This window comes from Triplophysa rosa, linkage group LG19 (assembly GCF_024868665.1).
Source record: "Triplophysa rosa linkage group LG19, Trosa_1v2, whole genome shotgun sequence".
NCBI classification, from domain to species: Eukaryota; Metazoa; Chordata; class Actinopteri; order Cypriniformes; family Nemacheilidae; genus Triplophysa; species Triplophysa rosa.
In genome coordinates this window covers 20,150,015-20,162,597 of record NC_079908.1, presented here as the reverse complement: position 1 = coordinate 20,162,597, position 12,583 = coordinate 20,150,015, and the positions used below count along the sequence as shown (strand labels likewise).

The window sequence follows — 12,583 nt, the reverse complement described above, 5'->3', positions numbered from 1 at the left end:
GAAAAAAGAAGACACGTTTTGGTCACTATCAACTGGTTTTCACTCCATAAAGTCTGTATGCTGGGACACAGAGAAGCAGTGAAAAAACTACCGCTATAATAGAGATGACAACACAATGGCAAGGGTCGCATCTGTTGTCTCAACCTTGGCTTGTATCTTGTGTAAACACAAATTACCTTTCGGTCAGCCTTATGAAAGGAAAAGAAAAAAATCTGAGATCAGATCTGAGTTTCAGAAGAGATGTCAACAACGTCTCAAAAACCTCGAAATATTTTCATGTTTTATTCTATGACATAAACACACCAGTTATAACCCGCTTGTGATTATTTTAAAGCCTTATTGTGTCTTAAAAACGGCGGTTGCTAACAAGTTGCTAAAGCGACTACTTCCTTTGGCGGGGACGTTAGACGTCATCGCGCATATAAAGCTCACAAATAATGCAACATGGGCACAAATCTCCTAAACCGCAGATGCAGATTCATTCACGGAGTAATTACTAACCAGGGAAAACATTTTAAATAAAGTTTGAAAGAGTTGCGGAGGCTTGGTGGTGGTGACGTTGATATCGAGCGACCTTAAGTGTAGTCTGTTGATAGCATCGTGTTAGCTTTTTACTTCTGACGATTGTATTTCGGCTTAAAAAGTAACAAATGTGGTAATTTGTAAAGATTATCTTGACAGACAAAACGTGTAAACATCATAAACCTTTGTTAATCACAGAGCTTATTTTATGCAATCTTCCAAAAGTCGATGGGAAAAATGCATAGGCTTTCAGTCAAGGGAACCAGAGCGGCGCTCACTTCCGGGTTAGCCTGGGGACCTCGTGTGATTTAGAAATGACCTCCACACATCTGTATTTCTTGTGGCGCATTCGCACGGGATAAGTAAAGCCTGTGATTTTACTAAAATTTACGGACGTATTTGCCGGATATGATGGCGAGGCTTTGCGTATAGTTTGTGTATATAGTTGTAAGGTGTATGGCGATATTGAGACCCGCGATCGCGTTCTGGGATTTCCCTCTCTCTGTTCGCGATCATGTTATGGGAGAAATAACAAAACGGGAGACTCCCGGCCAAAACAGACAACAGACAGACAACCTCCACAATTACTACAAATGACTAGATGTCCCAGGTTATAATAATCCTGTGCAAATAGGGCTTTAGAATGATACTGCCATTGTTGTTGTTAAAGGGTTGTGTGTGTGTGTGTGTGTGTGTGTGTGTGTGTGTGTGTGTGTTTACCTTCTTGTATTTGTGAGGGAAGGTGAATCTCTCTATGGTGGTCTGCACGGCCCCTCGACTCACGCTTCCCAATCGATCTTCTAACTGCAGCAGTTCCTGCAGACAATCACATCATAAAAACTCAGTGAAGAGATGTGCGAGAAGAAGCTTTTTACGCTTACATTTACTCTAACGCACGATTATATTTTTAGGACAAAATTCATGAAAACCGCATCAGCAAAACTAGACCCGAAACAGTGATTAATGTTCATAAATGAATTAAATGTTGCTTTCTGATGTAAAATGGATTAATGTTGTATTAATCCAGAGATAGAAATAAAAAAAAGGTTGTTTCGTGCATGGTCAGAAAAGGGAACCCATAAAATGCAAAGAAATAAAAGGTGAGTGAACAAGGAGTGTGAAATTGTTTTTCTGTAAAAATATGTTTACTTGTATAATGCATTACATGCTTTGAATGTTAAGACATAAAAACTATTTTAAATGACATCAAATCCTTAAAATAAGCTAACACAACTAAAAAGATCTCTCATTGTCTGGTTGTTTTGATAACAAATATATCTTTCCACACCATGCGCTATAATAGTGTGGGGCCTTTGAATAATGTTGTGGACAGCAGGGGGAGCCTTTGAGTCAAAAAGATAAAAAAAAAAAAAAAAAAAAAAAAATCTGGCACAAAATGAGTTTATACAAGGCTGAATGTTTAAGTGTGTTACCTCGTAGCTCTCTCGAACAGCAGAAGAGTGTCGACCGGGACTCAAGCTCTGGAGCGCCAGCAGGTGGAGCTGTGGATACGGATAGTTCCTTATCTCATGAACAACCTGCAGAAAACACAACACACAAAACACACTCAATACACGCGCTATATGCATTAGACACACTCCTCAGTACACACAAACACTCACCACATGAGTGGATCCGTTGCTCCTGGGGATGTGATGCATTCTGGGAGATGCCAGGTAATGCTGGTACGGCTGAGGAATCTGCTGCAGCGGGTACTGATGAGGAATACCCGCATCCACACTCAGATCCCTACAAACACGCAATCATTTTATTCAAGAACACGTACATCAGCATGAGCACATGGTTTACGTTTTTTGTGCATTACTCACCAGTCTGTGCCTTCCGCCAGATATCTGGGCTGCTGTGGGATTGGCTGTGGTACGTGAAGAGGCGGGACATATTCATATCCTGGGCGTAACCTGAGCGTGTTCAGCGGGACTCGCTCCTGTGTACGTCTGTGGAGACATGACCATATAAAAAACAGATTCTAGAATCCATTTAGCACCCGACAGAATAAACTGAACGCGTGTTATACCTACCTGCGCTGCAGTAACTGTTGCTGGATGAGGTATTGCTGCTGTAAGGCCTGAGGTAGGAAAGGGGGCGGGACTTCCTGGTACTGAGGCGGGGCGAGGGGAGGGGGTGGGAACTCGGCAGGCAGGGGCGTCGCTGTAGCAGCCAGGTGAAAATGCCGGCAGGAGGTAGCATGAGTATGCTGGTGCCTGCTAAAATGTGCTCCTGTACAGGGCAACCAATCACAGAAGAGAGTCCAAACACGTTTATCACTTTAAAACGCATTCATTGGCTGAGGCTTTACAACATAGGAAGCAATTTTTGAAGTATCATTTGTTCAGCTCGCACATTTGTTCCAATACAAGCCACATAAAAAGACAATGGTATAGTATAGTGTTTACTAAAGTAAATTTAGATATTGGTGTTTTTGAATACTAAAGCGTAATGTACCAGTATTTACTACATTTGATCAATTCATAGTTGAGTGTATAGAACACTAAAGCATACTATATGGTTTTTACTAGAGTACAGTAATACAGTATTTTCAATTTTTTTGCTAACTTGGTATAAGCCACCTGTGTCATGAAAAAAAAGAAAATGTTGCATGCTTTTTCACTGAAGAGTTTATTTGCAAAAACAGATAAACACCATTTCTAAAAATGTTCAAAAATCTTGTTTTTTATTATGATATCATGTTTTTAATTGTGTTTTATTGTGTAAGGTAGCTGTATTTTTTGTGTTTTATTACTTAAATCAAAACGAACTGTGATTCAGATGAATTAAAATGCACAATAAAAACATGTTTTCTGAGTGTCCAGTTTTTGCAAATGAACACTTCTATCTTCCTTTATGATGACTTTAGTTAAGGCCACTCTGTTTATTGTTTTTGCTGTAAAGTATTTTGTAAAGTACCATAGTAGATTTCCGTACGTTATGAACCATTAACCATAATTAGCCTATATTTTTAACTAAAAAGGTTTGATTTGCAGTGAAACAATAGTAACCACAAACATATGATAACTGTGGAAAAACTATGGTCATTGTTTTTCATCTTATTGAAAAAGTGCAACAACAATGCATTTTTTTACTTTTGTCACTACTACGCTTTTATTGCCATGCAACATATATTAAAATACATGGTTACCATGGCAACCACTTTTAGTATAATAAAACCATGGTCATGAGGGCCTGCTAGGAACTAACAACCAACGTCATGAAAGTGTGATGCTATCATCATCAAAACATCAACCAGACTTCACACTGCATTATATTACCTGTAGTGTATACTGAAGTCAGCGGTGTGACACCTGCTCAATCTAATGACCCATATTACATCAGTTAAGACACTATGTGACCACACATCCAACTCATCTTGATCCTACAGTAAGGATATAAAGCATTTGCTTTATCCAAGAGCAAATGCATTCGACCTAGCCGCCTCAATCACTTCTGACTGTGATCCCGTTTAAAGTCGGCATGAAATAAAAAAATGATCATTCTAATTGTTTTACACAGTGGTGAAGTATTTATTATAAATTATTTATCCGTGCACATCATTATTATTATTTTTTATTAATTTGCACTTGTAATCGTTAATCAAAGACGTTAACCTCCTCGCCCCTCTCTAAACGACCTCTCTTCACTTCTGCTCACGAGGAATGGCACGAGGGCGGGGCTGCAATGACTGACAGATTGCAAACTGCCATTCAAATCTTTCACCTTTTAACGATCCAATCAGTTGTCGGTGGATGAAATCAAGTCCCGCCCTACATTTTTTTTACAGTTCAGAAGTCGTTTCACTTTGGTATAGACTAAAGAGCACTTACAGCAGTGGCCAAAGGTGATGTCCAACTTTGAAAAACTGACGTGTTCGCCTTTTATTCAAATATTTTATAATATGTATGTAAGATTTTCTATGCATGTTATTTAGTTGTGTTGGAGTCTAAACTGAAAAATTCATTAAATAAGACGGGCGTTTTCTGTCAGCTGGAGGCAGCGACAGAAACATACAGTAAAATAATATTTTTCCTTTAAAATTACAGGATATATAATAAATAGTTTTCCTTTTTTTCTTGTATATTTGCTGTCTTCGTGTAATTTTACAGTTTTTGACTATTTCAAAATAAACTGTAAAAAATATCCTGTTAAAAAACTGAAATTTTCGGGCAGCTGGGCACCAGAAATAAACTGTAAAAGAAAGATTTTCCCTGTAAAATTACATGTGTCCAACGGTTTCCTTGTAAATTTGCGTTCTTTTTCTGTAAGTTTACTATATTTAAAAAAAACAGTAAAAAAATGTATTTAACAAACAGACGAACAAAGGTTGACTGCTGTATTCAAAACCAAAAATAAAACTTTTTAATTTTGAATAACTGATAATACTCTACTCAACAGCGGCTTTATTACCTGGGAAGTTTAGTTTCATTCATTTCTTCTTAAAATAATTATATATAAAAATATTCTCTGATATGCTGTGGTTTGTCTATTTGCCTAAAATTTTGTGTAATAATATCTTCGAAGTTTGTTCATTTTTTGATCAAACATGATGAGGCATTAAAAGCAAATACTGTACATTGTTGCCACTACTGTATATATTGGAGGTAATGATCTTCATTGTGTATGAGCAGTCAAACACAGATTACGTGATGGATGTGACAGGGGGCTTGTGGAGGTGTAGGGGAATACAAGGTTGAATTGTGGCTTTGGGAGGAAAGGGGGAGGGGATAGAGATCTGGAGAGAGGGGGGTCATTAAACAGCTGCTCTTCAAAGTTTCTATTTCAGCCCTTCAGCTGTCCAGCGCGCACACACAGTTCAAGTCAATTACTTCTTACCATAATCCAGCAAAGAACTTGGTTTGGTGAAAGCCATAAAAATCCTAATTTTTTAATGCAAGTGTTTAACATTTGATGATCTGAAATGCTTTAATGTGAATAATGTGGTCAGGTTTTTGTGTATAATGACCTCTAAACTCTATAAATGGCCATTGGAGAAAACCATAGCTGAGCTACTTATGAACTTCGTGTCAATTTGTTTTAGGTCATAAAAAATAATTCTCGCCTTTATGTCCTCAGATCACCATGTCACAAATAGCAAACACTTCTAGAGTTTGATTTCAAACATTGCGTGTTATGTTCCACAACATGCCAGAACGAAAATACAATGGATGTATTTGAATTATGAAAACGGAGCTTGCATGGAGTTAATTTCTGGCCCAAGAGATCATTAATGTTATAAGAGACAAACAAAATGTTAACAACTTTTAACAATGTCACTCATGTTTCAAAGTTTAATGTGTTAATGTTTATGAAAATGATGCTGAAATGATGTCAAGTCATGTGGATTCACAGGCTTGAATTTTTCAGCTATTTAAACTGGTCAATTCTGTATTTTGAAGAGAGTCGTGTGGGTGTGCGGCTCTTTAAATTTCGCCAGGGTTACTGCGAGGACAACTAGTCTCGCAAAGGTCTGGGGGAAGAATTTTAAACGCTTGTAGTGTTTTGCCCTGCAGGAATTGAAAATACATGCTAGCTTTCTGCAAAAGATGAAATTCTCACAGTGCAAAAGTGCCGGACTCTTGATGTAGAATTGTTCTTGTCCAATTTGACACCACCTTTGGAGAACGGAACAAAACAGGCGATTTTCTCGGAGGGAAATATTCCCCAAGGCTCAGAAAATTCAAGCGAAACTCTTCGATCAGCAGAAACACGTGGAGCGTGCGGCTCACCGCCTGAATTCTAATGATCTTTTCCTCTGCGTTCCTCGAAAACCAACAGACGGTTTTGAGCAAAAATATTGATCAGTGGACATCTAATAGACTCGTAGATTGGTCTTTGTGAAAAGCTCGTCTTAGTGTGTCCCTCACATGCAACACAAACATCTCATTTATCTGGAATTAATATGCACTTATTGATTGACCAAAAAACTCTTCATCATTAGTAATAAAGGTCATCGTCTGAAGGTCAAGCAGCACGGCTCAAAGATTGAGTTTATTTATACCTCCAGTAATTTGGCTGAAAATTTTAGGTGAAAATGTCATTTACCACCCCATCCAGAATAGTGTATTACTCAGTAAATGTTCATCAATGGAAATTAATATTTTGGATTTCTTCGCCGTTTATGTATTTCTTAAAAAAAATCTGGTCGACACCGAATGACCATGCATTATAAATCCAACTAAAAACTTTAAGCTAATATAATAGTTAATATAGTTTAAAGGCTTATAAATGCAAGTTTCAAGGTGTGAAACAGAATAAGGGTTAGTAAACCGAGTCACCAGCACATACATTTGACATAGTACATGTATTCGTATGAAAATAGTACCATTTTGTCCTGATTTAAGACCTAATGTCCTGTTTTTAACTCAGGACTTTTCACACTTGCAATCGGTTATTCTTAAACCCAGGTAAACAGAATCCGGGGTTATCCGTTTCACACTGCTTATAATTTACCAGGGGTTTCGAGATAACCCTGGGTATTCGTAACCTGATGTTTCACACTGTCCATCACTAAACCCCGGGTTAACATTCTTATTTGCGGTGTCAACAGTCATGATTGGATAAATACTGCAGCGTCAAACTGACTGAATAAAAATAGTGCGTGGTCCCTTTAAATAACCGAATACCTCGTTGTTCCGCATCCGAAGAAAAATGACTCCTCGCAAATCCTTTTTGGCTGTTTTAAGCCTCCTAAGACGTTACTTACTCGAACAAATAAAAAACTCAAAAGGATTGTTTCTGTGACTGTGCACAGCTTGTGAAATGAGGTAAGCGCGGTTCAGTTTTTGATTGGGTGTCCGTTGCTAAGCGTCTGGTCGTATCATTCTAGCCCCGCTTCGTTTCGCACTGCACACATTGGCACCGCAATGCAGGGTTAACCCTGCAAAAGCAGTGCTAACCCTTTCATAACCCTGGGTGTGAAACGGTGGTTTACCCGGGGTTTAGCGCAGTGTGAAAAGGCCTATAGTTTCCATATTTTCTTTAACTCAAACCAGAAGAAATGTGCTTGAACAAATGAGAAAGACAGATAAGCTGCTGCAGAGAGTGAAATGCAGATGGGATGTGTGGGACTCTACTTGGCCTCCATGTTTGTGAGTGTACTCAGGTAAAACGTTCCCATGAGTCACTATGGCAAGAGGGAGGAGCCGAGATATGACCGGAGGAGGAGCCAAAAGGCAGTAGAGTGAAGTGGGAGGGGTTTGAAGGTGCGACAAATGGAAAACAGCAGAAAGCACACTGAGGGTTAAGGGAAAAACTACAGTCTTTATTGGAAAATATTAGAGTGAGCGGAACTGTGTGATCATAATAATAATAGTAATAATAATCGTTCCATGCAAATAAAGAGCAAAGGCAAGGCCCGACCATGCTCCATATAGCTAACATAACAGAAGCAGCATCCAATGGGTAGATGTGTGTGCTACAGAATGTCAGTACAGCAGAACATCTCTACACAAAGATACATTGGAATTTGCTGTTCAACGTTTGGAAAAGAAACAATAAAAACAGTAAAATAAACAAACATGATCATGCATTATAGCCTAGTACAGGAAACAGAAGAACCACAACCAAAGAAAGAGACATATTTCAACTAAGAGGACTTCTACAGTGCACTTCTAGTGATCCCTGTTAAGTGGATGACGTTTGCGCTCGCGCGGCGTAAGGAACGCTGGTCGGTACCGCCGGGCTTTTGCTGCTTAAGCTGTGCAGCGGGAGGTTAAATCAAATGAGGGTCAGTTTGAGAGGTGACGGGGTAAAGTGTGCCAGTGAACGGAGGTTACCTGACAGACCAATTTGGTATTGACCAGTTAACTCTTTGCCTGCCGTTGAAAAGATTATTTATCCTTTATGACACAATGCATCCCCAGTATTTTTTCCAGATCTACATGTTTTCAGTTTATTAGGTAGGGGGCGCTGTTATGCATCTTGTAAAATACAAGCAAAAACTTTGTTAGAATTGGAGTTTCGAATCTGATCTGGATCAAGGTTATTTTAGTTTACTACGATTAAAACTGAAAACGCTTCTGTTTATTGAAATAAAAAATGATTGGAAAAAATGTAACTGGATCATTAACAAAATAGTCGTTTACGTCATTTAAGTTTAAAGCACTAACATTATAATATATATTAATGTTAATAATTATATAATAATAATAACAGTTTTCTAGCATAAGCTGCTCTCTTGAAGGCACATTAGCCATAATTGACTTGAAATAGCAGCATGTCTACATTTCTCCTGAATTACACTTCAGGGATCAATAAAGCTCAGCTGAGTAATCTGTCGGTCTGAATACACATCCATTTACTCACTGTGCATGTAAACTCTAACTATAGACAAAATATACATTATATATACTGGAAAAAGTTCATCCAAAAATCTACATTCTAAATTCATATAGAGTTATTGTTTATCATGTAACACAAAAGAAACACACCTCATCAGTTCATAGAGAATTTTGCTGTCAGGCTTCAAAAGGACACTTCAAGATTTTGCATGTCTCAACTTATGTTTTCATTTGAAATGTAGGTTATAGATCACTTTTAACAATCTTTTGTATGGAGCTTGACAAATGTCACTATGAACTGTTTGTTTGTTAAGATTTTGCCAAAGATCTCCTTTTGTGTTTCACAAAAAACATACAGGACTTAAGATGAGCGTGAGCAAATAATTAAACAGGAACGATAATTTTGGGATGAACTTGAGACAGGATAGATATTATTTGACTTAACATTTACGGGATCGTCTTGGGAAGCAAATCCCACCGAGTGCAGGGTCACCTAGGGCGATATTGATCTGAACCCAATATAAATGATGAGAAGGAACTAATGCATTAGTTATGTTTCTCCAGTAAACATTTATCAAAATTTCAGCCGGCACCCCCCCCCCTCCTCCCCCCACCAAGAGACAGGAGAGACAGACGTGCGTTTAGGAGTCGATCAAGCCCGGCTATGATCGAGCGAGAGGCCAACGCATCCACTTGACAGAAATTTACAGCAAAAATGTTGGTCTACCCACACGGAGAATGACACAGATCACAATGGCAGTCGTAAAAAAGCTAAACGCTACAATGAGTTGTTATTTTCGTCAAAGCAACAATGAGCATTTAAAAAACATAAGGAGACAGGAGACTTCTTCTAGTGAAGAGAGTGTTATTCTGCAGTCGGTTACACAGGAGGATATATTGGATGAGTGAGAGTTTGTTTGTAATGTCGTCTTCAGATGGAAAGAGAGGGAATGAGGAAGAGGGATTCACAACACAGCTAGATGCAGGGCAGGCAGAGGCTATAGCACAGCGACGGCGGGTGATCGTTAGATACACAATGGAAGGGAACAGAGCTCTGAAATAATGCGGTATGTAGAATCTGCCCCCAGACTATGGAACAAGGAAAAAAATAGAAACAAAATACAAGCACAATCAATGAAACCGTTGGTGCCAGGGCATGGCTACAAAATGCATTACTACTATTATTATTATTATTATTACACAAACACACACGTGTTGTATATGGATGCATCCGCATGGCAATACAATGCATACTACGAATAATGTTGTGACACATGTTATACACTTTTTGTGGTGTAGAATGGCTAAAATTGCACGTGCAATTTAATGTTATTATATTTAAGGCACATATACGGTATATATAGATACATCGGTTTTTTCTATCCAGACGGTGGGCTTTAAGATCCGAGCGTTTCTTTCAACACTGCAGCTAAATCAAACATTAAACAGCGCAGGCTGATATGTATATAAACACGTTCGTATTTGAGCTATTTTGTCTATAAATAAAATATATTCGTATATTACACAAGGCGGTTAAAATAAGGAGCAGGTTCAGCTGAGGATATTTGTGCCACTGCAGCTGCTGAAGCCATGTTTAATTATTCATAAACAAAACCGCACACGGCGGAGCGGATGTACGGGAATGTAACGGAACGGAACGCGTTACCGACACTAAACAAAACGCTCTTTTTATACCCAGCGAACCTGTCTGCGCTGCAAACGCGCGACGTTTTTACACTGTGCGCACGCGTTTGACGCGTAATTGCAGCTTGGACAGCTTCGTTTATTATAACGACAGGGACGTCGCGTATATACTGAACACTATATACTGAGGCAGATGAATGTATAAAGACATTAATTCTATGTAAAATATACAGCGCCCTTGAATGAAACGACGGCGTTGCGCATTGTCCAAATGGCGATCATTTATATTGCAAAACCTATCATGTACGTAATATAAGAGTATATATAACGCAAAGTGTATATCAAATTTTCGATATGCCGTATTAAGTTACACAACTAATCGTATTGCACAGCCTCCGTGTTTATGTCGCAAAGACGTACGCGACGCTTCGGAAGGCCGGCAGCCTCTGATCGCATCCGCGCGTCCGAGCGACGCAACATCAGACATAAAAATCAGTCGCGAGAGGAAATAAAGAAACATTTACCTCTACTTCTTACGGAACCGAAGACGGGAAGAACCAGATATCCGACGTGGACTAACACCATCCTGGCTCCTTTGTTGGTGTGCTGCCCATGGACACCTTCGCCTTCCAATACAAGACCATTCAAAACGGAGCCCGGACGCCAGCTGCATCGCACACAAAGAGATTTACAGCCAATCAGCGAGCTGCGTGCCGCTTCCTGTGGCTCCGGACGCAGCCAATAGGATGGGTCGGCACGGCGGCGAGTCTTTTGTGAATTAGCGGCGGGCGGGGCTTGAGCTCAGAGCGTGCGCGCAGGACGCGACGGATACGCGCAGCTTCAGAAACGCGTCCACGGATTCGTATGCTATGACGTCAGTGTGTACATATTGATTATTGTAGACATACGTGATAGACAGAGATTAGTACCGAATATGACCTTTATTACGAAACTGTGTCAGATTACGGGGAAGTACATATTGATAATACACGGGCAAATGAAAACCCAATCTATTTCAGGTAGAAATTACAAGTTTGATCATACAAATGATTTCTATGAGGATCTCATACCATTTTAGCGTTTTAATTTTATTTTCTTATATACATATTCGGTTTGCTCAACAATAGGCTATATGTGTGGTTGTTTTCTCGCTTATTGGTTGGAATAAAAATGCAATGAGCAAAACGTCCTTCAGATATGGACGATAATTTCAGAACATGATGGAGAGACCTGTGCCATTTCTTTTCTAAACCATAAAACCTAAAATTTATATGGAACCTATAGGATCTATATGGAACCAAAATATTTCCAGAATGATACTGCATATACTTGGTCCATAACAATCCGTGACACAATTCTGGTACTATATGTAACAATATAATTTTTTAAAATTCAGTCATCAGGTGTCTGTGGTCAGTGACAGAAAACAATGAAACTGAAGTTGTTGAAACAGGAAATCCTTGTAACAAAAAAATAATAATTTCTTTACTCTGTACTTTTTCAAACATTTTCTCTTTAACCGTTTTGTTCAAAATTCTAAAGTTAAGGTCAACGTATATTTTATTTAGTATTTCTATTTGTGATTTAAATCTTTTTTGAAACCGAGTGATTGAGTGAATCACAGACAGACTGACATACACTGTTGGTCATAAAGGGGGTTGGTGTCTTTGAAAGACTATACAGTCCATATGTCAGCCTTTACCCCTCCTGATCCCCAATCCCTCGAACACACACACGAACACACACACACACACACACACACACGAACACACACACACACACACACACACACACACACACACCCACACACACACACACACACACACACACGAACACGCACACGAACACGCACACGAACACGCACGCACGCACGCACACACACACGAGCGGGTCTGAGCTGTGATCATCTGTGCTCCTTCTGTTCATACTTCTCACCAGGACACACAAAAACCCTCACCCTGCTTCTCTCCGTCTCTAACTATAAAGTAACGCTTCTCATTCAACATCAAATACTGCTCTATAATTATCTTTAGTTTTTGAATTCACAAATTATACTAAAAAACGAATTCATTAAAAATAAGCACAAAAACGATTATCCATATTCTCGCAAATCACATTTAAAAATA

At 39.0% G+C, this 12,583-nt stretch overlaps 1 protein-coding gene across 1 annotated transcript; it reads right to left on the bottom strand.

The window, feature by feature from the left end:
* Positions 1 to 528: 528 nt before the first annotated feature.
* On the bottom strand, positions 529 to 11,693 carry ark2ca (arkadia (RNF111) C-terminal like ring finger ubiquitin ligase 2Ca). Its single transcript, XM_057360295.1, has 6 exons — positions 10,982 to 11,693; positions 2,562 to 2,760; positions 2,352 to 2,477; positions 2,145 to 2,271; positions 1,956 to 2,060; positions 529 to 1,338 (listed from the first exon to the last, which is right to left on the bottom strand). Exons 1-6 carry the CDS (start codon positions 11,040 to 11,042, stop codon positions 1,120 to 1,122), a joined length of 837 nt encoding a protein of 278 aa, XP_057216278.1. The 5' UTR covers positions 11,043 to 11,693; the 3' UTR covers positions 529 to 1,119.
* Between the last annotated feature and the right edge of the window lie 890 nt (positions 11,694 to 12,583).